We start from the raw sequence: 27,014 nt of genomic DNA on the forward strand, positions 1-27,014 counted from the left end.
ATCCGGACCCATATAGGCATTTAACTAGAGTCACTTAGTCGCATGTCCACATATGATATGTTTCAGACTATAGGGAAAAACTAGTATTAATATGACTGCATGACATAAGATAATCTCTCATATGGATTAAAATGAAAACCGTGCATCCCTTTCATATAGGTGCATGCATCTACAAAGTTAAAGGATAAATAGGGTTATAGCCTATGTTGCTGTCACTAAACATAACATAGTGCGTTATCAAATTCCATTTAGCCTCCCCATATGTTGGCTTGATGCAACATTATGTGCGTTGTTATAAAGTAAATTCGATACTCCTCCATTTCATGCATGCATATAGAAGTCTCATGCAAAATTAGCTCATAAAAGAGTTATGCCCTATATTGCACGCATGCTAGCAAAACCGGCTAGTTAACCATTAAATAAACCTTCATATGATTCAAAAGACAATCACTACATATTGTTAAAATTCATAATGGTTAATCAGCCAGTCATGCACATGCTATATGAAATTGTCAGATCATGAATGTTATGCAACACATATGTTAGCATAGACGAAGTTCAAGGCTCCCCAAGTACGCCGACGTCGACGACAGCGAGGAGGACTTTTATTTCTAAATTTTGTAGTCTTCTTTTATTTCTACATTTTGTGGTACTCATGTGTTGTGATGCTATGTAATAGATATGTTGGAATTCTTAATCAGGAGTTTTCTCTACAGAGATGTAATTAACAGATCTTTTATGTAAATGTAAGAGTTCTGGAAATAAAGTACCTGCAATGTTTGATCCTATTTTTATTGTATGCATCTATGCATTTAAATTATTCACTCTGTATCAATGATGTGGACGCATGTCTACACGCCCGCCATTTTCCCGTCATCAGTAACTCCCAATCTTTACTCTCCAGAACTCTTGTTCAATGGTACAATGTAAGCTGGCTTTTCGTAGTAATCTACTTACAGTTTTTGCTGCAAGAGGGAAACCCTTCAATTTGACCACTATTTCTCTTCCAACGTCAACAATTCAGGATAATCTTTCCATGACCGTTGGTGACGAAATACATATGCTTCAAATAAATATGGAAGGAAGCTTTTATGAATGCTTGCCATGGCTCCAGCATTCATAAAATATTTTACCCAATGCAAACACTTGTATCTCTATCATTTTCCTACGAGCATCAAACTACTCCACACTCAAAGTACATAATTTGACGTGTAATCTAAATAACATAAACTGGAATCTATCCCAAAAAAATTCACGAACCTGAAATTATCAACTCACAACTAATTTTTAATAGCAATTGGATTTCCTGCCCGAGAAATCGACTACTAAATATCGACCCGAGAAACAGATTCAGCAAACCAACATTAACGGTGGTGGCATACTTACTTGATACTTGCTGATTGTCAGGCACATTTCCATCCACTGTTAGACAATATATGGAAGAAAAGCACCGTCCACAGGCATATTTTGATCTTCTTCAGATATATGAGATGCTTAGTACATAAATCCAGTTTTACTTAATAACTAATGCTGATTGGTAGAACATATATGCTTAAATTACTCACCTCAGCTATAGTAAATAAACATTGGTGCGTAGTATGCAACCTTTTATTAGCTATAAAAAGATGCAAGAAAAATCAACCCACAACAACATAAAAAAATAAGTACGTTATTTTTATTGGCAAGGGAAAGTTCGTATTAGGATGATTAATTCTATAGTCGTTTGGAACAAGTTACCAGTTGTTCAACAATTGTTGGTCCAGTCATGGATTGCACTGTATTCATATTATTTTTCATTTTTATTGTGTAGTTAAAGGAAAGGTTGAAGAGGAACAACTGTACAATGTACAATTTTCGTAGTCTACAAAAATGTAATATTTTTTTATCAAAATACAACCTTTACCATGAGTTATATGCTTGGATTTCAAATTTCTTCATGCAAATGGTATAATTTTCATTCTAGAAGATGCAAAATTTATGATCCCTCTATAGTCTCTTCACTATAAATACTTTTATTTCTTGGCACATAACAAATTTAATGATATATCCTTATTGAACATATGGAGAGATAAATTAAACTAGTTAGTGTTTCTATTTTTCATAGACTTCTAATGTACTTCTGATTGAATTTATATCAGCGGAGACCTGCATTGCATGTGCAACATTGCCATGAGTACATTCAAAGTTGGAAATATCGGGACAAGTTGTTCTTGGGGGGGGGGGGGGGGGGGGCGGGGGGGGGGGGCATATGCCCCCCGGAAACATATATTACCGCATAAACATGATCAATATAATAATAAGTCTTAAAGAGGGACAGCTTCGTGGTGCGCATCAAACCTGACTCCAGTAGGAGTGGCTTCAGGGAGCTCTCGCATGAGGGGCTAAAATTCTTTGAGAATGACATGACGACTCATTGTCTGATTGATGGTGATGGGGGTATATAAACAACCTACATTAATTTAAGAATTGAAATCCGATATTTTTTTGATGAATTGGCATTCCATTATACTTTGACCTAATTTGCATGCATATATGGTTGCGCCATCCACTAATCCACATGTAATGGGTGTGCTTTACATAGATATATTCCACTAATCCACATGTAATGGGTGTGCTTTACATAGATATATTTGAAATTATATGTGACCCTCTGCTAAGTTTAGTAAGATTCCACTACTACTTAGTTTCTTACTTGGGTTGCATTTTTTGTAGATACTTCATAGTAATTGATGATATATGGGATCCCGAAGCATGGGGTCTTATTACATCTGCTTTTCCAAGAGGGGAAGTTGCGTGTCTGCTACTAGGCGAGCAACTGCAAGTGTTGCCTCCGACTGCAAGTACATGTCCTCAATGCGGCTGCAACTCTATGGTGTTTTATCGAGGGAGGGGGCAGTTGCATGTCTGGCATTAAGCACACAATTGCTAAATTGCTACTGTCGGCCATGACTACAGTTGCATGCCTTCAACGCGACTGCAACTCTGATGTTTTGTCGAGGAGAGGGGTAGTAGCATCTCTATTACTAGGCACACAACTGTAACTACCATACTTGACTAATTTTATATGTCTTCAGTGCAACTGCAAACTTGGTGGTGTTTTGTCGGGGGAGGAGTGGTTGCACATCTGCGACTAGGCACTCAACTGCAAATGTCACCCGACCACAACTGCATGACTTCAACGCGACAACAATAAAGTGGTGTTTTCTCGCGTTATGGGAGGGGGGCGGGGAGTTGCATGTTTACCACTGCTTTTTTTTAGTTTTTCGTCTTTTTGAGATAGTGGTGTTTTTAAACGCCATCAAGTTGCACGTTGCCCCATGTGCAGAGGCATATGTTTTAGCTTGCATGCAATTGTAAGAGACACCAGCTGGCAAATATTTGTCATTGATGAGTCGTCGTCAATGTTCGATTTTCATGTTGGTGAAAAGAACGAGGATGAGCCTCCATGGTCTTTCTTACCTTAAAAAAAGAAGAAGAGGATGGCCTGCGGTGGCTCAGAAAGAAAAAGGCGAACTTCATTAGAATTATCCAAAGTGAGTTAGAGGCATTCCATTCTTTTTATCTACTTGAGGTTTCGGCTCATTGGGGGTTGCTAAATGTCGTTGTCCTAAACTTAATCTATAACCAATAAATTATTATATGAAATAGCTGGGAAATTAAGAAAAAGGTAGTAAAACAAATGATAGACTACACAATAACTGGTATATATGACAACTGGGATTATCATAATCACCTCCCATATCGCAGCTTATATTATGAAAATGTTTGAATGGTAAATCTAATTGTTTAATTTTTGAGAATCTGGCGGCATGAATTCTAGAATGTCAAGTACGTTGAAAAATACCTTGCAATATTTTCCTAGTTTACACACGCAAATTCAGCTGATTTTATGTATATTAAAATGAGTAATTTTAATAATTATGCTTGAAGAAACAAGAACGTAGTTGCAACAGAAGACACTATGGAAATTTTGGAGATCCGAATGCACATTGCAGGGTGGATGGTGTAGGAGGACATCCCCTAATTGAAATAAAAATCATTGCTACAAGACATACACTAGCTGGTACATTCTCACACCTCCAATCAATAACGATTGATCACATATATTTTGGAGGAAGCAAGAGGGGTACAACACTAGCTAGCTAGCTAGTTTCCCAAATGAGCAGTGAGCACTGACCAAACTAAAGTGCCATGCAACCGCATCAGATCTTTTCCAAAGGGAAAGAAAGATGAGAGATACATCACTCTTTGCCCAAAGACATAAAATGTGTGAATCAGAGCAAGCCAGAGAAAAAGCAACATTGTCACAAAAAGAAAAGAGAGAAAAGGCTAACTTTGTCACAAAAAGATAAGGAGAAAAAGCTGCTAGCTAGCTAGTACTCCATCCATTCCGAATTGTAGTGCGTGTATTTTTTTGGCTGGGATTCCAAATTGTAGTACGCATTTGCAGCCACATGCATGTTTGGACGAAGCTGGCCCTGGTTAGAATCTCCTCTCCATAGTGCGTAGGACAGGCTGCTGCATGCAGCGAGGCTGCTTTCGTCCATACTGCAACATCCATGTCATGCATTGGTATTGGAGCTAGAATGTATGCGCACTACAGAGGTAGTACTTAATTTAAACATGAGCATCTATAGAGGAATAGGGAGTACTTAGTTTAAACATGAGCATATATGCATTCCCGGTTGAGCTTTGATTATATAAGGCGTACTCGGTGAAAAGTGAGTACTTGTCGATCTGTCGGGAGAAGAAGCTAGGCATGTCGACGGATGCAGGGAAGAAGGTGTACGTTGTTGCAATGGTGATACGGGTGATCTACACCGGCATGTACATCGTCTCCAAGGCGGCCTTCGACGGCGGCATGAATACCTTTGTCTTCATCTTCTACCGCCAGGCAGCCGCCAGTCTTCTCTTGCTACCCCTCGCTATCCTCCTTGAAAGGTAATTAACTAACTAATTAGTTACTTAGTTACTTGATCAAGACACAACTAGCTGATTCCTCTTAATATGAGTCGTATAATCGTATCCACGAATGTCGATGATTTTGCAGGAGAAACGCGCCACCCATGTCACTGTGGCTGTTCACCAAGATATTCATGTATGCTTTACTCGGGTAAGAGTAGGAGCACGACACCATTAACATTGCACTTTGGATTCGTCGTTTGTTTTTGCTTAAATGGATCGAGGAAGTGATACTAATATATAGTACATGCGTACGTGTAATGGTAACAAGTATTGCACACATGCGCAGGAACACGGTGAGCATGAACCTGCACAACATGAGCCTCAAGTACACCTCCGCGACGGTGGCTTCAGCAACGAGCAACTCCATCCCCGTCTTCACCTTCCTCTTCGCCGTCCTCCTACATTTCGAGGCCATCAAGCTCCGCACCGCCGCGGGCACAGCAAAGCTCGCCGGCGTCACGCTCTGTGTCGCCGGGGTCCTCGTCATCGCCCTCTACACCGGCCCACCGCTCAACCCTCTCAACCACCACCGCGCCTTCGCCGCCGCCATGGCCGGCGGGAAGCAAGGGGAATGGATGAAAGGCACGTTCCTGATGCTCCTGGCTAACCTGACGTGGTCGCTCTGGATCGTCCTCCAAGCGCGCCTCCTCACGGAGTACCCCAATAAGTTGCTGGCCACGACACTGCAATGCCTGCTCAGCACGGCGCAGTCCCTCGCCCTGGCGGCTGCGGTGACCGCTTTCGGGAAGGACATGTCCGTCGTGTGGAGGCTACAGCTGGATGTGGGGCTCGTCGCCGTGGCCTACTCCGGGTTCGTGGTGACGGGGGTGTCCTTCTACCTGCAGGCGTGGTGCATCGAGCGGCGAGGCCCCGTGTTTCTGGCCATGACTAATCCGGTAGGGCTCGTGCTCACCATGTTTTGCTCCTCCTTCTTCCTCGGTGAGGTCGTTCACCTCGGCAGCGTCCTTGGCGGGGCGCTGCTGGTCGCCGGGCTGTACAGCGTGCTTTTGGGGAAGAGCAAGGAGCAGCAACAGCCACCGCCACCTGGTCTAGCTCCTGCATCAGCAGCGTCCGCCGTGAAACAAGGATGCTATAGTAGTAATGCTCGTAATGGTGACAAGGAGGATAAGATAAAGTTGGAGGAGAAGAATATCAAGATGGCTTCACAGGTGTAGCTGCGAAATACAGGGTTCTCTTACCGGCATGCATCAAGCAGGTCGGCCACGAGGAGTTGTTAGTTTGACAGAGACTCTTGAGTGAAATGTATAATAGTCCACCCGTCTGAGCACAAGGAATGTATTACTGGAAACTTTATTAACGAACATCTAGTACAAACTAACGAACGACCTATGTTCTGCCCCTTTAGGAGTAGAGAAGATCTTTGCGGTTTAGTGCCGGTATAAGAGAACTCACAAAACAGACGCATGCTATGTAATGAGAATTTTGTGTAGCTCAACAACAAGCTATTTGATAATAGTATAATGTGTTTTCCATAGTCTTCCTTGTCCTCGCTCTGTTATTGTGCTTCCTTTATTTCTCCATTTGACCACTTCCTAGAGTTTATGTGCCACGAGTCACCACAGTCATCTTTGCTCATCCAACATAGAGTATAATCGGTTCCATTGCGCATTATGGTGTTTTTTCTCTGCTAGGAGTTCACAGGTCGGCCCTTTTGTGCGATGACACATATCAGTCCATGTAGTTGAGATATTTGTGTTTTAGTTTAGTTTGGTGGATGTACCTTTTGGAAGTGGGAGTTGTTTGACGCGGTTTTGTCCGAGCTAAGTCCAAAATATGTATGCACGGCATGCTAGAGAATAAAAAAAAGGAGTGCAATGTCATTTACAGGCGTGTGTATTGTAGCATCCGATGGAGTGGTGCATGCGTGCCCGTGCTCCTCGACGTACCCATCCATGCATGCGTGTTTGGCCAAGTATATATAGGATGGTAGCATGGCCTTGTGTATGTACCATCATACGTGTACGTACCAGTGCACCGTCCGGCTACACACGTACATACCCAAATAAGCGCCCGGCCATGCAAAAAAAGAAAAAAGCGCCCGGCCGGCCGGTACGTACGCGTATGTACTCAAATACGCGTCGGCCGTCCCAGCAGAGTCCACCCGCTCGTACGCCGATCAATCCCACTCGTACCCCCTCGCGTCGCCTCCCTGGGCGACGCCAGGGGGCCAAAAAAACCAGCGAGCCTCCCTTGGCCATCCTGCTGCCGCCGGCGAGGTCCGCGGTGGCGGCAAGCCCGGTGCCAAGGCGCTAGGGCGGGCGGATCTGCAGCGGGATCCCCTTGAGGCGGATCCCCTTGAGGCGGCAAGGGCGTCTCTTGTGGTGCGCCCGTGGGCAGCAGGCAGGGCGGCGCCCCTAGCCTGTGCGGCGGCGGGCAGCGGTCCAGGACGGCGATGGGCTTCCCTTCGTGCATGGATGGTGGCAGCACTTCATAAATGAACGTGGATGGCTCTGCCTGAAGATGGGTCGCGGCGGCCGCGGATCTGGCGTCCCGTCCAGATCCACCGCGACGTGGTCTTGGCCGGCCGGCGGTGCGTGGAGGGACCGGTGAGGGTATGGAGGATCTCTACCGGAGTACCAGTTGCGGCATACGTCTTCATGGCGAGACTCCGCGCGGTTCTAGCCAGCCACGAGATCAGGACGATACGGCTTCTGGTGACAATCGCGCCTGACTGCGGACGATGGCGGCGTCTATGACGTCGTTTCCTTCTCGAATCATCGTTGTTGCAGGTCACGTCAACCTGATCGGGAGGTTCCAGGGGAAACCCTAGATCTGGGTATACCGGATCGGACGATGACGACGTTTCGATGTCGTTCTCCCTCCTGGGGGCATCGTTTTGGACCAAGTTCTGGCTGGAGGGGACGAGAGGAGGAGCGGTGTTTCATCTTGTCCATTGATGACGGTGGATCTCGGCGGCGTGGCGCAGTGGAGACTCGGCGCCTAATGAGCGGAGATGAACTCGCGCAGGAGGGTGAGGCTGCCTGGCATCATGGTGGCGTCGGCAGCAGCTAGACCAGGCAAGGTTGATTCAGCAGTACAGCTCTGAAGATGGATTGGCGGCAGGTGGCTGCGGCGGCATCATACCCGGCAGGCGTCCTAGTTGAGGAGCACGCTGGACTGGTGGGTGCCCATACCCGGCAGGCGTCCTTGTTGGGACCTCAAGTCTTAGATGTTAGGTTTGGCTGCGAGGTCTGTTTGGTATTAGGCCTAAACTTTCAGCGCCCCTTCATCAACTGGATAGGAATAGCGACAGATGTTGCTTAGTCGGTGGCTTTAGTCTTACTGTTGTATGACTTTATAAGGTCTTGTGTCAATAATTAAGAAAATGGCCGTATGCATCATCTAGATGCAAAGGCCGGGGGTCGTTCTCCTTTTCTAAAAAAAGCAGAGTCCACACGCAGTCATATGCCCAGGCACGTACGAGCGGGGATGAGGAAGATTTAAACAGCCTGAAAACTCCTCGGGCAAGTAGTGCGTACAGCCAGAGCTGTTGCAACCGATCAAGAAAACCATTTACTTGGAGGAGGGGCTGGAGCGATGGCACGTTGATCTTAAACAGCGTTTCATCCATATCCGGTCCAGGAAAATCGGAACGGCGCCACGGCCCGATGCCCTACCTCTTCTCCAACTTGCCTATAAATACCACCACATCCATCCATCCACGAGGACAGACCCAGGAGAGCTCGGGGGACTCCCGCATCCAGGAGGAGAGACGGCCAGACGTGCGCTCGTCTTCCTTCTCGTGCAGGCGGCCGGGAAGGGAACGTGAGCAAGCGTGCTGACCTGTGCGTTTGAACTCCCGACGACACGACCATGCCGATCATCTTTTCTCAAGGTGAGAATCTCTCTTACCCCTTCACTCTACATCTTGATGGCGGCGGCTGGAGCTGCGGCCGCACGGACGGAGCCGACGTTGGCCCTCGATGCTCTTGAAGACGATGCGCCAGGGTTGCTGCAGCCCCTGCGATCCTTTCACGCTGGACTCATCACCGGCGACGACGCGTCTGGGTTGCCCTTCATGTGCAGCCCCCGGCGGCCACTTCACACCGGACTCACCACCGGCGACCACGCGCCCGTATTGTCCTTCGTGTACAGCCCCCGGCGACCCCTTCACGCCGGACTAGCCACCGGTGACGACACGCCGGCTTGCCCTTCGTGTGCAGCCTCCGGCGGTCCCTCATGCCGGACTCACCATGGGCGACGACGTGCCGGGGCTGCAGCCTATGCGCGACCCGGCGCACTCTCTATTCAAGACGACGACATACCGGGGCCGTCGTCCGTGCATGGTCCTCGACGTACCCTCCGTCGCCGAGTCCGCCGGCAACAACATCATGTCGGGACTTCGCGGCACGCGTCATTCGACTCCGTGCCATGTAGTGCGCCGCCCCTTTCTACTTACACCATTGGCGGCGCCTGGGCAAGGCGCCGCCACATCGCGAGGCATCATTCGCTCCCGCCTCGCCGGTCCATGGAGGCACCATGGGCTGGCCGGGATTCGCCGACACACATCGTTCGACTCGGTGACATCTAGTGCGCCACCCCTTCTACCTACACTGCCGGTGGTGCCTGGGCGAGTCTTCGTCGCACCGCGAGGTATCTCTCGCCGCCGTCTCGCCGGTCCATGGAGGCGCCATGGGCTGGCCGGGACTTGGCGACATAGTCCGTTCGACGTGGTGGCGGTGGCGCGGCGCTCGGCGAGTCACGACGACTCATCGTTACGATGGCGGCGGCACGACACTCGATGAGTCATGACGACTCGCCGTAACTATGGCCACGGAGACATCATCCGGTTGGAGCCGGGACACGCTTAGGCGTATCTCGCGGCCTCCCTCTTCTTCAGCACAAACACATGTCACACGTGCCGGGGTCTGCTCATGTCTAGCGGCTCCCGGTTTGGACGCATCCGTCGTGGAGATGGGATCGGCATCACCGTCGGCACTCAGTGTCGGCGCCACGCTAATTGGTGTGTAGCCCATCTACCGCCGCCGTCCACGCCGGGTGGCACTAGGTGGCGACTTCCTCCGTTATTTGGTGGCGGTGTATATGGTCATCAACGGGTGTTCGCACTCCATGTGTCGCATGTCCATCCGTCCCTTTTTCTCCTTCCAATGTCTACTCCCACGGGGCGTACCCCTTGCACTTCCGGTGAAGCTACAAAGCCATCAACGACGTCCAATCCAAGCCCAATCATGCATGCTACCCAACTCCAACAACATCGACGCCGCTCGAGACCGACGAGGCAAGACGGCGTCGGCGGGCGTGGGCTGAGCAAAGGCCACGTTTTCGACGGCGCGTGTACGACCTAGTACACGTACTCTGCCGCCGCCACACACACCACCACCATGCATGAGGAACGCGAAGCGAAGTCCGAAGAAGACGACTGCGCAGCTTAATCGGAGGTGTCCTGCGGTACTATCCGCGGGAGTAATTAACCGGGGTCTTTTCGAGGCCCCCGGGAACCACGAGACCATGATCGCTTGATCACTTGGCCGCACCAGCAGACCTCACTTTCTTTTTGTTTTCTTTTCCTTGTATTTGTGTACTTTGTACACTGCCACTGAGGGAGTCCTGGATTAGGGAGTCCTCGGATAGCCGGACTATATCCTTTGGCCAGACTGTTGGACTATGAAGATACAAGATTGAAGACTTCATCCCGTGTGCGGGTGGGACTCTCCTTGGCGTGGAAGGCAAGCTTGGTGGTACGGATATGTAGATCTCCTCCCTTGTAACCGACTCTGTGTAACCCTAGCACCCTCCGGTGTCTATATATACCGGAGGGTTTAGTCTGTAGGACAACAACAATCATACCATAGGCTAGCTTTTAGGGTTTAGCCTCTGCGATCTCGTGGTAGATCAATTCTTGTAATACTCATATCATCAAGATCAATCAAGCAGGAAGTAGGGTATTATCTCCATCGAGAGGGTCCGAACCTGGGTAAACATCGTGTCCCCCGCCTCCTATTACCATCCGCCTTAGATGCACAGTTCGGGACCCCCTACCCGAGATCCGCCGGTTTTGACACCGACAGCCATGCCCGCAACACTTTGTACCCCGAGTCAAGGGAGACGCTTATAGGAAACCTCTATCTTTTTGTATGAGCGAGCTCTTTCCTTTTTGGTGTCAAACAGGAGTATATATACACACTACATCGAGCGCAACCCTAATGGGCTGAAGATGATCTCGTTTTCTCGATAAGGGGAAGCTTCGGGGCTTGTATCTATCGGTATTTAATTATTCCAGAAGCTTTCATGGGATGTACTTTTTTTTATTAAGGTAATGTGTCCCTGGACATCTCTACAAAGCGTTAACTCTTTAGTTGTACATTGGTGGGTGACATATTAACTTGCACTCTTCTATCTCAGAAGTTGGCTTGGGCATCTGTGTTAATCGTGTTACCTTGCAGTTGTACTGATCTTGTTTTTTGGTGATGCCCGTTATGTGTTGGTAAAGTCCACATATCTCAATGCCCCTCCTAGCCACAAATACAAGGACGCGTGCCACCAAGAGACAAAAGTTCCCGTCCGTTGTGTAATGCCCTTATGTGGGACTAATGTCTAGATTTTTTTTCCACACTGCATAACAAACATGATATTATTGCGGAGTCCTAAGTACTTTTCTCGAAGAGTGGAATTCGGAGGGTGGAGGGGGGGCTACTTGGAAGGGAAACGTTTAAAGCCGGCGCACCGGCTGAAAATTCAGCCGGTCTCCCCATCGCGCTCGCTCTCCCGCGTCTACCTCCAGCCTTCACAGACGCGGATCCCCTCCCCCCTCCTCCCGGGCTGCGACATGGCCACCACGACCTCCATCGCCGGCGGCTAGGCTCCCCTCGCCGGCCGGCATGGCTACCTGCCGCCATGGCCAGATCCATCCCCTACCTCCAGCCTTCACACGGGCGCATCCCCTCCCCCCTCCCCCCATCCCCCCGCCGGGCTGCGACTGGCCGACCACGACCTCCATCGCCGGCGTCGAGGCACTCCCTCGCCGGCCGCCATGGCTGGATGCACCCGCGTATACTAGTGTTGCAAGCGTCACCTAGAACAGCTTCAACAGCTGTTGAAAAAAGCTTCAACCATAGACAGAAAAGCTTCAATGGAACTGCGTAGCAAAGAGAAGCTACAATCGTAGTTGGATTTTGTTACTACTAGCGAAGTATTTTGCTACATCCATCAGGCGGAGCTGCGACCATGCGATGATGACAACGACGATTTTTGCTGCAACTGTAGTAGATTTTTGCTACTACCGCTGAAGTTTTTTGCTACATCCATGTAAGGCGGAGTTGCGACCTCGCGAAGACGGCGACGGTGTTTGATGTTTGCTGCATTCGTAGTTTATTTTTGCTACTACCGGTGAAGTTTTTTGCTACATCCATTCAATGGCGTTGGCTAACTGGTGGTCGTCGCCGACGCAATTTCCGTGCAGCGAGCGGCGAGGGGCGGCGATGGAGCTACAACCAGAGGGGAGCTATAACCGTCGCCGGTGGAGCTGCAACCGCAGGCGCAGCTGTTGCATGGATTGAGGTAGTTTTTGACTACATCCATTCAACGGCGAGAACGGCCAGCGAGGGTGGGGACCGACCACGAGGACGACCGGCGAGGGTAGGGACTGACCACAAGGACGGCCGGCGACGAGGACGGCCACCGGAGGGGACTGCAGGCGCGGTGACGAGGATCCTGAGCGGGAGTTGCAGATCCAACCTGAGGAAGAAGAAGACGTGGGCGAATCGTTTTTCTTTTTTGGCCGAGATCCATTGGCCAAGCGGCTCGCATCAAACGGCAGGGGCGGGACCGGCCGAAACTTTCGGCCGGTGCGCCGGCGCCTAGCGTTCGCGTGAATCCCTTGTGCTATGCAACACATTAGGTGCACGTGTCTAGTATCTCTATGCTTGACACCATTTTCTTAGCCTCACACCATTAATCTTCTTTTAATCTTGATGAATGAGTTGCTTGGAAACACTTTGCCTGACCCATAAACGAGGATCTCACCATAAGGTCAAAATTTGCACTTTCATCTAGAGTATAGCACCAGTCATGTAAGTCACATGTGTAAAATGTATAATGCAACTTGTAGATGTTATTTGAAAATTAAAACTGAGAGGAAAAGTTGTTAGGTGAGTTTCGATGAAGCACTAATGTCTGAGCAACGCTATGTGCACTTCTTCCATTTCCATAAAGTTGGACTCCCTGTCTAGCAGAGAGGACACACAAAGCTGTAGCTTAAGTATACATGACTATCTCCTTTACTTATAGGGAAGAATGCAAATGGACACGAGTACCAAAGTGTTAATGCAAACGGAGATTGCATGGACAAATTAAGAACTTTTTATGCCGCTGGGGGGGGGGGGGGGGGGGGGGGGGGGATGTGGCAATGTGAGATCGTGTCTCATGTTTCCTCCCTTCGGCACCATATGGTATTCGTAGCCTATATTTCACACGTAAGAAAAATAGGTTTTGCCAAATGTTAGATTCTGGGAGGTATCCAACATTGTTAAACGCTCTGGAATCTCAGGAGCTACTAGGTTTTGCCAACAATTAAAATGCTATTTTAGTACTTCTTGTTCCGGTTCTTACCCTATACAAAGACTAGTTTATTGCACCAACTTATATACTACAGCGCAAAGTTGCCTCCAGCAACCATAAAATAAGCTAATGACTTACTTGGTAAATGGTTTTACTAGCTTGTTACCGAGGATAGTGTATGGCAAACCATCTTGCACAAAAAGTATTTAGTCCGGAAAGCTATGTCTCAAGAAAGTTGGAAGCCTGGGGATCACATTTTTGGGCATGACCCTTGGCGGCAAAGAGAGATCTTTTTCATTTTCGTTCGTTCATGTTCGAGGATAATGCTGATATTTTCTTCTGGGGGGAGAAGTTATTGGGAAACTCTACTATCCGGAACACTATCCAACATCGTACTAAATTGCTTGCAATAAGGATGATACTCTTGTGCAAGTTCTAAGCTCCTCCCCATTGGATATATCTTTTTGGTAGGATTTGCTTGGCCGCCGCCTTCTGCCCTTGCACAATCTTCTAGTCCATTTGGATTCGATGCACCTGAAGCAAGGATGGGATGAACAAAGCGAAATGGGTCTTTCACAGTCGACTCCATGTATAAGGTGCTTTTGCACTTGGAGACTCGAGTGAAAATATAGATCACTAATGTTAAGATTTTTATGTGGTACCATCGTTGTGGAGTTGTACTAACAAAGGAGAACCTCATGCATCATAATTGGTTGGAAAGCAAGAAGTATTGTTTTTGTGCTCTTGATGAGACTAAATAATTCTCTTCTTCTAGTGCAATTTTCACGCGTTCAACATTGTAAATCAGTCAAATAGCATCCAATTCGTATCCATCAAGTTGCTACTATATATGGTCACTGGCTCGATGGTATAGCTAACAAGTTTAGTACACTAATAAGGGTGGGAGCGTTTCTCTTACTATGGTCGCTTTTGCTATGTTAAAATGATATATTCTTAATAGTAAAACTTCATCTCCCTTACAGGTTATCTACCGTTATAAGCATTGGCTTTGTACGTTGTCTACGCTACATATAATGGAGTATTGATCGATGTTCACGGCAATGCGTACGTGGTTAGAGCAGATGGCTAGAGAGATTCTTACCCAACATGGGTGGCGGCATAGTCTAGAAAATAGGACTTCCACCCTCGACATAAGCATTTGCCATGCTTTCTTTTTATATTGTGTGTTTTTCATGTTGGTTGTACACAGAGAACGTGTGTACACTTATTTTGCGTTGTAACCAGTTGATGAGTGTGCCCTTTATCGGGAGAAAGGTATGTACGCTTAATAGCTATAGGTTGATTTGTGCATCCAACCGCCCGTTACATTAACCCATTGGTACTCTCATTTGTGGTGATAGTTACCTAGCAACAAAGGAGATGGTCATGCATATTTAAATTAGTCCTCCCAGCTAGACTGCGAATCCAACTTTTTGGACACGAAGTCAGTGCACATAGCATCTCTTGGACATTCCTGCTTCATCAAAATTCACCTAACAATTTGTACATTTTTTTGCCATTTTAAGTGTTGTAGTTCCCAGAGAAGAAGCATCAAGATGTTTCATTATGCATTTTACATATGTGGGTTGTTGTTATATCTTCTCTAGAAGTGGGACCCAAGGTGAAGCTGCTTTTTCTTGAGGATAACATACACAGATGTTCATTTCATTAGCGAAAAGGAGAGTAGAGTCTAGCGAGTGGGCCAAGCAACCTAAAAGTTTAAAAGAAACAACTAAATGTGGAAACATAGATCAAACTGTACAAACAACGACATTGCACTACCTAGCAAAGAACACTAGTCTACATTATGTCTTCACTAGTAATCGTGTACGTGCACGAACATCCAATTTGATAGTATCCAAGATTAACTGCAATTAATGTTGATTCCAAGATTTATTGTGCTTAATGCAATTAATGTCATTTTTTATTATGATTAATGTAATTAACAGGTTTCAAAATTATTGATGTTGTGATGAATACACCATTGGTGTAGTGTGAGACGTTGGGTATAGGTGGTTGGATGGCTCAGATCATTTGGATTCACCAAACTAGTGTTTTTATATGTAGTACTCCCCTAGTCCAAATATAAGCTCTATTATCTTCTGAAAAGTCAAACTTGTGCATATTTGTCAAAAAAATTAGAAGTATTAATATCTATAATACCACATTTTTATAATCAGACCTGTTATGAAATGTATTTTTATATTTTATTTATTTTTATTGCGGATCTTCACATTTTATTCTAGAATCCTCATCAAACATACATATGTTTGACTTTTGCGGAAATTTATGCACCTTATCTTCTGGTCAATAGTAAATCTAGCTGTTCATTGAATGTAAATCATATGGTTACACACATGTGCACCAGTTTGATTATTAGATAGACTGTCATTGAATTATCTTCATGATATCATTCCCACCTTTGTTACTATTTTTTCACTGGGTACGAAGCTTCCATCAGGATGCCACACAAGCCCTGCTTGGAGGAACCAGCTCCGCGCACCATGCGGATGTAGCCGTTTTCACCCCATTTTGCCCCCCACGAATTCTTTATGATCCAGTATTGCATGCGTCTCTTGGGGTCATGATCATGGGTGGTGCCATAGCCGACCACCGTCATTGTATGGGTCCAATTTGTCCCACAGGGACCCACAAAGACACCTCCTCCATAGCGCTGGAAGGCCTTCGGGTCGACAGCCACAATGACAGGTTGGGCCGCCACTGCCTGCAGCAACGCCATCTCATCATTTGGCGGCACCTCTTTAAAGCCATCGATGGTGACGACATGTTTCCGCTTCGGCATCAAGCAGTAGTCATGCTCATGGGCAACATATGGGTAGTTAGCAGCTGTGGCAATGCCGCGGTGTTTGATCATGTACTTGAAGGCCGATGACACGTAGCCGCCACGACAGCCGAAACTTCCCTTGTCGCAGTCTATCAGCTGTTGCGCAGACAATGACACCAGGTTCCTAGTCCTGATGGAGTTGATGCCCTCCATTGCTGCTGTCGCTGCAAAGGCCCAACAAGCCCCGCACCCTCATTACATCTTCACATTTGTCACCGCCGGTGGCCGTTGGTCGTAGCCTCTCATGCGCCAGTCCACATGCATTGGGAAGTTGTCAGGCACGGTAACGTCTCCGTGTGTGAACCAGTCTTGGCGTCGCTTCCCGCTGTCTGACCTAAGGTTGGAGCAGCTACCATACATGTGGTCAACCTCCTCATCGGTCATGTCACCAAAGAGGTTGAGGTTCATCTTGTAGGGTGTGTCACCTTGGTTGAATTGATGGATCATGCGAGCGTTCTCCTTGAACACTTTGAAGTGCCGGGCCTTGTCGCTGAGGTTGCGCCCGGCATTGTGATGCTCGCACCAGCGCTCGTATAGTGCCCATAGGGACTCCTCTGACGCCAAGTCCCTATCTGTGATGTCCATGGTGCTTGTCCTCGGTGTAGTGGCAGCAAGCATGATGGCCATGAGTAACATTGTTGCAATTGCTCTTGACATTGTATGTTCTAAATGGTTGCTTTGAGTGTCTTACGTAGCTATCAGGCTAGTGTGGAGTGTGCTATGTAGCTTTGGTCCTCCTTATATAGCAGAATTCTCGTGGTGCATGGGGAATTTGTTGTGTATACCCGGTTAACTCGGAAATGCTGAAGTAGTAGACCGAACCACAGGAAAGGTCGCCACTAGAAAATTTGGAGCTACATGGTGAATTTAGTAGTAACTGTTCGAGATATTTGTTCATATCTAGCACACATCGAATCTTTCTATCTCTATCTCTATATCTCCATCTCTATCTTTATCTCTATCTCTATCTATCTATCTATCTATCTATCTATCTATCTATCTATCTACATACACACGCACGCGAGCACGCACACACGCATAAGGGTACAAATATTCTCAACTCCCGTTCCTAAGAGTTGCAGAATAAATTGTAACGCCCAGAGGCTTTTCCTAAATTAACAATTCATTTCCATAATTAAATAATTAACTTGAATATTTTATTTTGCCATTTTATTAAATGATGAATAAATAAACCTCTTCTCTCTTGCTCTATTCTGGATCGAGATTCAACCGCGAACCATCAGAAACGACTTCACTGTGAGATTTTGGACGCACCCAAATTATTTGCAACGTCTACACAAGCCTAACTATAACACCAAACTCTCCATTTACTAAATCAATGAAGATATTTTATAATTACTAGCAAGCATGCCCGTGCATTGCAAAGGGAGAATATATAATTCACCGTACTCTCTTCTTTGAAGCTTTTGTTTATTACCTTCATCATCTGTGCTAATCTCGCTAGCAAACATGCCTGTGCGTTGCAATGGAACAAGAAAAATATCAGATAACCTTAGCACAGTAAGCATGACTCAAGACCCCATAACCCCACGCCCTCCCCCATTGCAACAATGGTGCCCAAATCGTGTTGTCACTTACTGCCCTTGGAGCTAGTGGCCTTCATAGCGCTCCTCGTGGCTAAGCCCTAGCCACAGGCTCAACCTTGCTAGAGCATCCGCGTGGTGACATACCTAGCTCGGCGGCGTATTCACCCTGCGAGCTTTTAATTAAACCTCCTCGGGTAGTTCAGGTGGCTCCGTATTCTTCTTCCGAATAATACATAATTAGAATCTATATTATGCTGCAATTATTATTTATTTGGAGTGTTTTTTTATCGAATATGAACTTCAAAATGATCTTAATGTCATTTCAAAATTCATAATAAATTTAACGGATAATTAATTTTATGACCCTAGTTGGGTCACACATAGCCGTTCTGCCCAAACTACTTCGCTCCTCTTATGCTTTTGCCTTCTGACCGTCACTTCGAAAACTACATAACAAATTCACAATAACTCAGAAAAATGCAAATAAGATATCAACATGTTCAGAAAAACATCGACTATCTATGCATGTCATTTTCATTCATGACAAAGGTGTTGCAAAGTCCCCATCTCAGTTGAGCTCATATGATCTCAGCCTGAATAGTAAAATCTGAAGAATTTTTTTTTTATTTTTTTAATAATTTTTTGGTGGAAAACATCTACCATGTTTTAAATTTTTGCCAAGTTTCATCGGAACAAAATTCGTGGATGTCGTGGCCAAAAATAATTTTATCCTCCAAAACAAAATCATTTTAGAGTGCTGATTATGTTTCTTTACCACGACTTCCATGGATTTTATTCCCAGATGAAACTTTGCAAGAACTCAAAATATTTGTTAGTGTTTCCCACAAGAAAAAATGGAAATTTTTGTTAGTTTTCAATTTGTTCAGATTTTACTATTCATGGTGAGATCATATGAGCTCAAACCGAGATGGGAACTTTCCAACACTTCTGTCTTGATGCAAATGACATGCACATATAGGTGTCTTTTTTTGAAACTATTGATATCTTGTTTGCATTTTTCTTAGTTAGTATGAATTTTTTATGAAGTTTTCAAAGTGACAGTCAAAGGGAAAAATCATAAGAGGAGCAAAGTGGCTTGGGCAGAACCGAGGGTTTTTGAGAACTAGGGGTAAAACTGCCGAGTGTGACCCAACTAGGGGCATAAAATTATTTGTCCCTAAAGTTAAATCCAATAATTTATCCACCATATAAACTGTAAAACAATATTTTAAATTTCCACTTTAATAGATTAAATGAAAGCACAAAGTATATGCAAGTCACCTTAAATTAATTCAGAATATAGTTTTGAAACTTAAGTAGATTCTAATCTGTTTCGGAACAACAATAGCTTAATTTGGAGTTTAAATATGTTTGATTTTTTTAGTATTTAAGATAATTTGTGTGCCTATGGCTGCTGCTGATTTACACTGTGATGATTGATGAGATGTACCACGTATGATATATTACTACACAGACACACGTTTCTTGGATGTTTCTTGTGGAAGGAATAGAGAGGGAGATTGGTGGAATCATTGTTGTTTTGCTTGAGCCTTGTGGGCATATATATAGGACTACACGATCATCGTGAAGTACAAAAAAAGTTAGAACAAATCCTGAAATATCCTACGTTTCCTAAATAACCAGGATACTCAACACGCCCCCGCGGTCACAACGGTAGCGACATAGACGGTGAGACTGGAGAAGAATTCAAAGGGAAGCCGACAGACATCCCCCACAGTCGTAACGGACGATGCATCACGGAAAATATGGCTGGAGAGGAAACAGATGAGGTTGATCAAGCAAGGCGGTAGCCCTTTGTGCCATTGCCGAGGTAGCTGACAGCATAGGGTGCTATAACCATGGTCGAGATAGCCGTGCGAGGGACACCCTAGTTGATGTCAAGTCGGGATGGCTGGTCTAAAGGCACTCCCCGTGGAGCCGCGGGCGCAAGGATGCGCCGAGTTAGACATGGGCACTCCAAAGTGGTGCGCCGGGAAGTAGGTGTTGACGAGTCACGTTTGGTTTGCCAAGCCCAGAACACGTCATGGATGAAGGCACGCATCGGGGTTGCCAACACCGGGCATGCATAGACGGACGAAGCCAATATTGATGAGGCGCCGCACCAGGCTTGCCAAGCCTAGGCACACGTCGTGGACAAAGGCACTCATAGGTGTTGCCAGCACCGGGCATGCGTAGATTTGGACCTACATGAGCTGTACGTTGTCAAAGGGGCCAATAGTGGAGGACTCGAAGATGGCTGCGGCGCCAGTCGACGTGGGCTAGAAGGTGCCGATGTCAGCCGCTATGGTCGGGGAAGATGACGGTGACATTGGTGATGAGCTTGGTGCAGGACGAAGGCAAAGAGGTGGACGATGAAGTTGGTGGCAGAACCAGAGGCAGCCCGTGGAGGCCACATCGGTCGCCGGTAGGAGCGCGGTGGCGGTGCTCGAAGTAGCCGAGGAGGAACCCAATAGTGTGGCAAACACCGAGTGTAGACAGTGGAGTTACCATGCGTAGGGATGCGGCGTGCAGTATACCACATAGAAGGCGACGGCGCGGTCAGCGGAGTGTACCATGTGCTGTGGCGCTACGACATCAAGGGCGATGCAATGGCAGCATGCGGGTCGGGGCGAAGGTGGGGGAAGTCCTCGGGTGGTGGCATGCACCGCGCGCCGCGGCGCTATGGCTCACAGGTGCGACCCAACACGTTGTCACAGGGATGGCCTCAGGGCGGCGACGTGGACCACGCGCCGTAGTGCTATAGCCCGAAAGGGCGACAAAGCGGCAGCACGCGGATTGGTGCAGCCGTGGAGACGACCTCGGGGCAACGGCGTGGACCGCCTGCCACGGCCTTATGGCCCAAAGGAGAGACCCAGCGGCAACACGTGGGTTGGTGCAGCCACGGGGAGAACCACATAGCGGCCACAATGCGGCCTGATGGAGCGATGCAGCAGCGGTCTGTTACTCGATTGGTGGAGGGGCGCGCTCGACTCGTGGACGATCTTCATGGGACCTGCAGAGCCATGTGCAAGCGACTCGCTAGGGCGGCCGCACGGAGCAGATGGGGGAGCGTGGGTGGGTTGGTGATCAACCCGATCGCGAGCGAGGTCAGGGATGTTAAGAAGGGGCCGAGCCACCAAAATGACGCCCGAACGTACATGCGAACGCCCGGCCCGTGCACGCGGCCCACGCCTGAGCAGAGCACGGAGTAACGCAACACACATGCAACCAGCCGACGCATCATGTGCATGGCAGCACTAGGGCCCAGTAGCTTGATGTACCCGAGCGGGATAAAGGTTGATGGAGGGTCCCGATCCAATCATGACAACGTCGGCGGTGGAGAACGACTGGTCAAAGGACGCCCCATGTCGCGCGAGGCTGCCGTGTCGAAGTGGCTAGTCGAGTGGATACTGACGTCGAAGTAGAGGTGCACGATCGATGATCGTCGGTGAGCGACAAACCGATCTTAGATCGAGAAATGAAAAATAAGCACTGATCAAGGTGACCGGCGTGAGAGAGAAAAACATGGATCAAGGGATTAGGAAATCGACTCTCTCGGGCAGCCGATCAATACAAGCGGACGAACCCTAGGTACGGGCGGCGCGGCTCGCGGTGGCGATCATGGAGATGGACCGTGCATGGGTGGTGCGATGCGGAAGCGGTGGTGACGTCTCGGGTTTTGATCGAGATTAGGCTGATACCATGTAGTATGCATAGAGAGGTAGATTGGCTAAATCGTTGTTGTATTGCTTGAGCCTCGTGAACCTCACTCTGTGTGGGGACTTTGCGGTTTTTGAGGCAAATGCCACATCAAAGTTGTGCATTATGTATTCAAAACATCACAACACACCTCTTCATATATATGTTCTGGCACACGTGGTTGTTGAGGCAAATGCCACAACAAAGTTGTGCGATGGTTGTTGTCCTATATATGGCACTCACTCACGAGGTTATCGGCGATGCTTCCATCTGTCGGCCCGCTTGGTCCATCACTTTCACCGACATCGCGAGAGAGGTTAACTAATTTGACTTAGGAGGGGATTGATTTTTTGCTTGTCTCATGATGTGAGATTACATATATATATAATAGCGCACGTGTACACATGAATCCATCCCGCCGGATCGAAGGGGGGGGGGGGGGGGCGAGCACACGACACGTCATGAATGACCTCTTGCTCAGTGTTGGGACCTCTGCGATTTTAAATGTTGTGCATTGGGTCGGGTATTCAACACATATGCATGCATCACACACCTCCATAAATATGTTCGGGACACACGCATGCAATGGTTGTCTTTGGACACACTCTCACTCGCTTGTTTATGGGTGGCAAGCCTATATATATTCGTGGGCCCGCGTGGACATCCATCATTTCGACCAACGACGAGAAAAGTTACCAGGGTGGATTCTTCTTCTTTGCTTCGAGTTACCGTATAGTAGGTCGACCATTCCAAGCCTAATTAAGTTTGAGCGCATGCTACGCGTCGTGAACCCTCGCTCAGTGTGGGGATTTTACGGTTCCAAAGCATGGTGCCACATCAAATTTGCGCATTGGGTATTCAAACACCACACACACCACTTCCATATACATACTTGGGCCACATGCACAGAGTGGGTTTGTCTTCATACAGTACTCCCTCGTGAGGTTATCGGCGACAAGCTAGCCCATTTTGTGGGGCCGTGTTGACGTCCATCACTTTCACCAACAACGAGCGGGAGAGGTTGCACTAGTAGAAAACAGGGCTTTGGTTCAGGCCTGGCCAACCCATTAGTCCCGGTTCAGTCACGAACCGGGACCCATGTGGGCATACGCCCCAGTTCGTGCGCCCAGGGGCGGCCGGGCCTCGTGGGGCATTGGTCCCAGTTCGTCTGGACCCTTTTGTCCCGGTTCCAGACACGAACCGGGACCAATGGGCCTCGCTCCTGGCCCACATCCATTGGTTTCGGTTCGTGGCTGGAACCGGGACCAAAGGGTGGCCTTTAGTCCCGGTTCCAGCCACGAACCGTGACCAATGATGTGGCTATATATACCCCTCGCCCACGAGCAAAGCACTCCACAGCTTTGTTTTTTCTGGCCGGCGAGGGAAGGGTTTTGTGATGCTCTAGCTCACCTCCTATGCACATGAGGTGTTCGATGAAATGCCCGAGCCACACTACTTAAGCTTTCTCCTCTCCAAACTCGACCTCCAAGCTCCATTTTCCTCATGATTTGTCTAGGTTTAGCGACCCGTCAAGTCCCGCCCCGTGCCCGTCTTCACCGTCGTCGATCGCCCGCGCCGATCTTGTCGCCGGCACCACCGCGGTGAGCCTCTTGTTATTATCTTCTTTCTAAAATAAAAATAATTCTTACTTGTATGATTAGATAGATACTTGTCTAATTTTCTTACTTTTATTATTGCTTGTTATTATATAGTGCGATGGTTTTGGTATCCGCCCCCGTCGGCCCTCGTCCTGTCTATGATTCGGGTGTGGTATATATTATCTTTTATAACTATTTGGTTCATTTATGTTTATGACAATTCTGCCGAGCAACGTGACATAGATTTTATTTATCTAGGAGGTATGTGAACCGAAATTCCAACCGACCCTATTGTCGAGAGGTTAAATTTAGTTGAAGAAGAAAACAATTACTTGAAGGAAAAAATAAAAAAATTGAGGAGGAGAAGATGATATTGGAGGTGCATGTTGCGGATGTCGTCGATGATCACAAGATCAAGATGGATGCAATGCGCTTGAAGATTAGAAAGATTAGAAAATATGCCATTCATACCGAGGCTTCGTATCATTATGCCGTTGGATCAATTGTTACCTTGGTTGCGATTATGATCGCATTTGTTGTTGCATTGAAATGTTTTACAGAGTTTCAATGTATGGTTTAATTAGATGCTCTGGAGAGCTATATGTTATTCAATGAGAACTATGTATGTACTTTGGTTTTAATGTGATGATGAACTTCTATTAATTTGGTCACTTATCTATTCATGATGTTCTGTAATGGTTTTTGACACACTTAATTATATATAATGCACGCAGATGAACCGGCAATGGATGTACGGTATCAGACACACCTCCGAGTACATTAAGAGCATGCATAATTTTCTCGAAGTGGCTGAGGCAAACAAGCAGAATGGTTTTATGTGTTGTCCATGCCCTATATGTGGGAATAGGAAATCTTACTCTGACCGGAAAATCCTTCACACCCACCTTCTTTATAAGGGTTTCATGCCACACTACAATGTTTGGACCAAGCACGGAGAAATAGGGGTTATGATGGAACACAACGGAGAAGAAGAGGACGATGACAACTATGTGTTGGGGAACGTAGCAGAAATTCAAAATTTTCTACGCATCACGAAGATCAATCTATGGAGTAATCTAGCAACGAGGGGAAGGGGAGTGCATCTACATACCCTTGTAGATCGCGAGCGGAAGCGTTCAAGAGAACGGGGTTGATGGAGTCGTACTCGTCGTGATCCAAATCACCGATGATCCTAGCGCCGAACGGACGGCACCTCCGCGTTCAACACACGTACGGAGCAGCGACGTCTCCTCCTTCTTGATCCAGCAAGGGGGAGGAGAGGTTGATGGAGATCCAGCAGCACGACGGCGTGGTGGTGGAAGTAGCGGGATTCCAACAGGGCTTCGCCAAGCGCTGCGGGAGGAGGGAGGTGTGTCACGGGAGGGAGAGGGAGGCGCCAGGGCTTGTATATTGCTGCCCTCCCTTCCCCCCACTATATATAGGGCCAAGGGAGAGGGGGGGCGCAGCCTTGGCCCTTCCTCCAAGGAAGGGTGCGGCCAGGGAGGAGTCCTTCCCCCCCAAGGCACCTCGGAGGTGCCTTCCCCCTTTAGGACTCTCCTTTTATCTTATCTCTTGGCGCATGGGCCTCTTGGGGCTGGTTCCCTTGGCCCATATAGGTCAAGGCGCACCCCCTACAGCCCATGTGGCCCCCCCGGGGCTGGTGGACCCCTTGGTGGACCCCCGGACCCCTTTCGGCACTCCCGGTACAATACCGATAAAGTGCGAAACTTTTCCGGCGACCAAAATAAGACTTCCCACATATAAATCTTTACCTCCAGACCATTCCGGAACTCCTCGTGACGTCCGGGATCTCATCCGGGACTCCAAACAACTTTCGGGTTACCGCATACTAATATCTCTATAACCCTAGCGTCATCGAACCTTAAGCGTGTAGACCCTACGGGTTCGGGAACCATGCAGACATGACCGAGACGTTCTCCGGCCAATAACCAACAGCGGGATCTGGATACCCATGTTGGCTCCCACATGTTCCACGATGATCTCATCGGATGAACCACGATGTCGGGGATTCAATCAATCCCGTATTCAATTCCCTTTGTCTATCGGTATGTTACTTGCCCGAGATTCGATCGTCGGTATCCCTATACCTTGTTCAATCTCGTTACCGGCAAGTCTCTTTACTCGTTTCGTAACTCACATCATCCCGTGATCAACTCCTTGGTCACATTGTGCACATTATGATGATGTCCTACCGAGTGGGCCCAGAGATACCTCTCCGTTTACACGGAGTGACAAATCCCAGTCTCGATTCGTGCCAACCCAACAAACACTTTCGGAGATACCTGTAGTGCACCTTTATAGCCACCCAGTTACGTTGTGACGTTTGGTACACCCAAAGCATTCCTACGGTATCCGGGAGTTGCACAATCTCATGGTCTAAGGAAATGATACTTGACATTAGAAAAGCTCTGAGCAAACGAACTACACGATCTTGTGCTAGGCTTAGGATTGGGTCTTGTCCATCACATCATTCTCCTAATGATGTGATCCCGTTATCAACGACATCCAATGTCCATGGTCAGGAAACCGTAACCATCTATTGATCAACGAGCTAGTCAACTAGAGGCTTACTAGGGACATGGTGTTGTCTATGTATCCACACATGTATCTGAGTTTCCTATCAATACAATTCTAGCATGGATAATAAAAATTTATCATGAACAAGGAAATATAATAATAACCAATTTATTATTGCCTCTAGGGCATATTTCCAACAGTCTCCCACTTGCACTAGAGTCAATAATCTAGTTCACATCACCATGTGATTAACACTGACAGGTCACATCACCATGTGACCAACATCCAAAGAGTTTACTAGAGTCAACAATCTATTTCACATCTCTATGTGATTAACACTCAATGAGTTCTGGTTTGATCATGATATGCTTGTGAGAGAGGTTATTAGTCAACGGGTCTGAACCTTTCAGATTCGTGTGTGCTTTACGAATATCTATGTCATCTTGTGGATGCTACCACGCGCTATTTGGAGCCATTTCAAATACTTGCTCTACTATACGAATCCGGTTTACTACTCAGAGTCATCCGGATTAGTGTCAAAGTTTGCATCGACGTAACCCTTTACGACGAACTCCTTTTCACCTCCATAATCGAGAAAATTCCTTAGTCCACTAGATACTAAGGATAAGTTCGACCGCTGTCATGTGATCCATTCCCGGATCACTATTGTACCCCTTGACCAACTCATGGCAAGGCACACTTCATGTGCGGTACACAACATAGCATACTGTAGAGCCTACGTCTAAAGCATAGGGGACGACCTTCGTCCTTTCTCTCTCTTCTGCTGTGGTCAGGTCTTGAGTCTTACTCAATACTCACACTTTGTAACACAGCCAAGAACTCCTTCTTTGCTGATCTATTTTGAACTCTTTCAAAATCATGTCAAGGTGTGCGTTCTTTGAAAGTATCATCAGGCGTCTTGATCTATCTCTATAGATCTGGATGCCCAATATGTAAGCAGCTTTATCCAGATCTTCCTTTGAAAAACTCCTTTCAAACAACCCTTTATGCTTTCCAGAAATTTTACATCATTTCGGATCAACAATATGTCATTCACATATACTTATCAAAAATGTTGTAGCGCTCCCACTCACTTTATTGTAAATACAAGTTTCTAACATACTTTGTATAAACCCAAAAACTTTGATCACTCCATCAAAGCGTATATTCTGACTCCGAGATGCTTGCTCTAGTCCATGGAAGGATCGCTGGAGCTAGCATACCTTTTAGCATCCTTAGGATCGACAAAACCTTTCTGATTGTATCACATACAACCTTTCCTTA

General features: G+C 47.2%; 3 protein-coding genes across 3 annotated transcripts; 1 reads left to right on the top strand and 2 right to left on the bottom strand.

Moving 5' to 3' along the window:
• The first annotated feature begins 4,440 nt into the window (after window positions 1–4,440).
• LOC109763057 (WAT1-related protein At5g64700) lies at window positions 4,441–6,460 on the top strand. Its single transcript, XM_020321924.4, has 3 exons — window positions 4,441–4,941; window positions 5,051–5,113; window positions 5,252–6,460. Exons 1-3 carry the CDS (start codon window positions 4,760–4,762, stop codon window positions 6,138–6,140), a joined length of 1,134 nt encoding a protein of 377 aa, XP_020177513.1. The 5' UTR covers window positions 4,441–4,759; the 3' UTR covers window positions 6,141–6,460.
• Window positions 6,461–15,931: 9,471 nt separating this feature from the next.
• Window positions 15,932–16,501, bottom strand: LOC109763046 (vignain-like). The gene has a single exon (XM_020321914.3). It carries the CDS (start codon window positions 16,499–16,501, stop codon window positions 15,932–15,934), a length of 570 nt encoding a protein of 189 aa, XP_020177503.2.
• A 42-nt stretch (window positions 16,502–16,543) lies between these two features.
• Window positions 16,544–16,975, bottom strand: LOC141025719 (vignain-like). Its single transcript, XM_073501631.1, has one exon. It carries the CDS (start codon window positions 16,973–16,975, stop codon window positions 16,544–16,546), a length of 432 nt encoding a protein of 143 aa, XP_073357732.1.
• Window positions 16,976–27,014: the final 10,039 nt, after the last annotated feature.

The sequence above is a fragment of the Aegilops tauschii genome, chromosome 6, assembly GCF_002575655.3.
Source record: "Aegilops tauschii subsp. strangulata cultivar AL8/78 chromosome 6, Aet v6.0, whole genome shotgun sequence".
NCBI classification, from domain to species: domain Eukaryota; kingdom Viridiplantae; phylum Streptophyta; class Magnoliopsida; order Poales; family Poaceae; genus Aegilops; species Aegilops tauschii.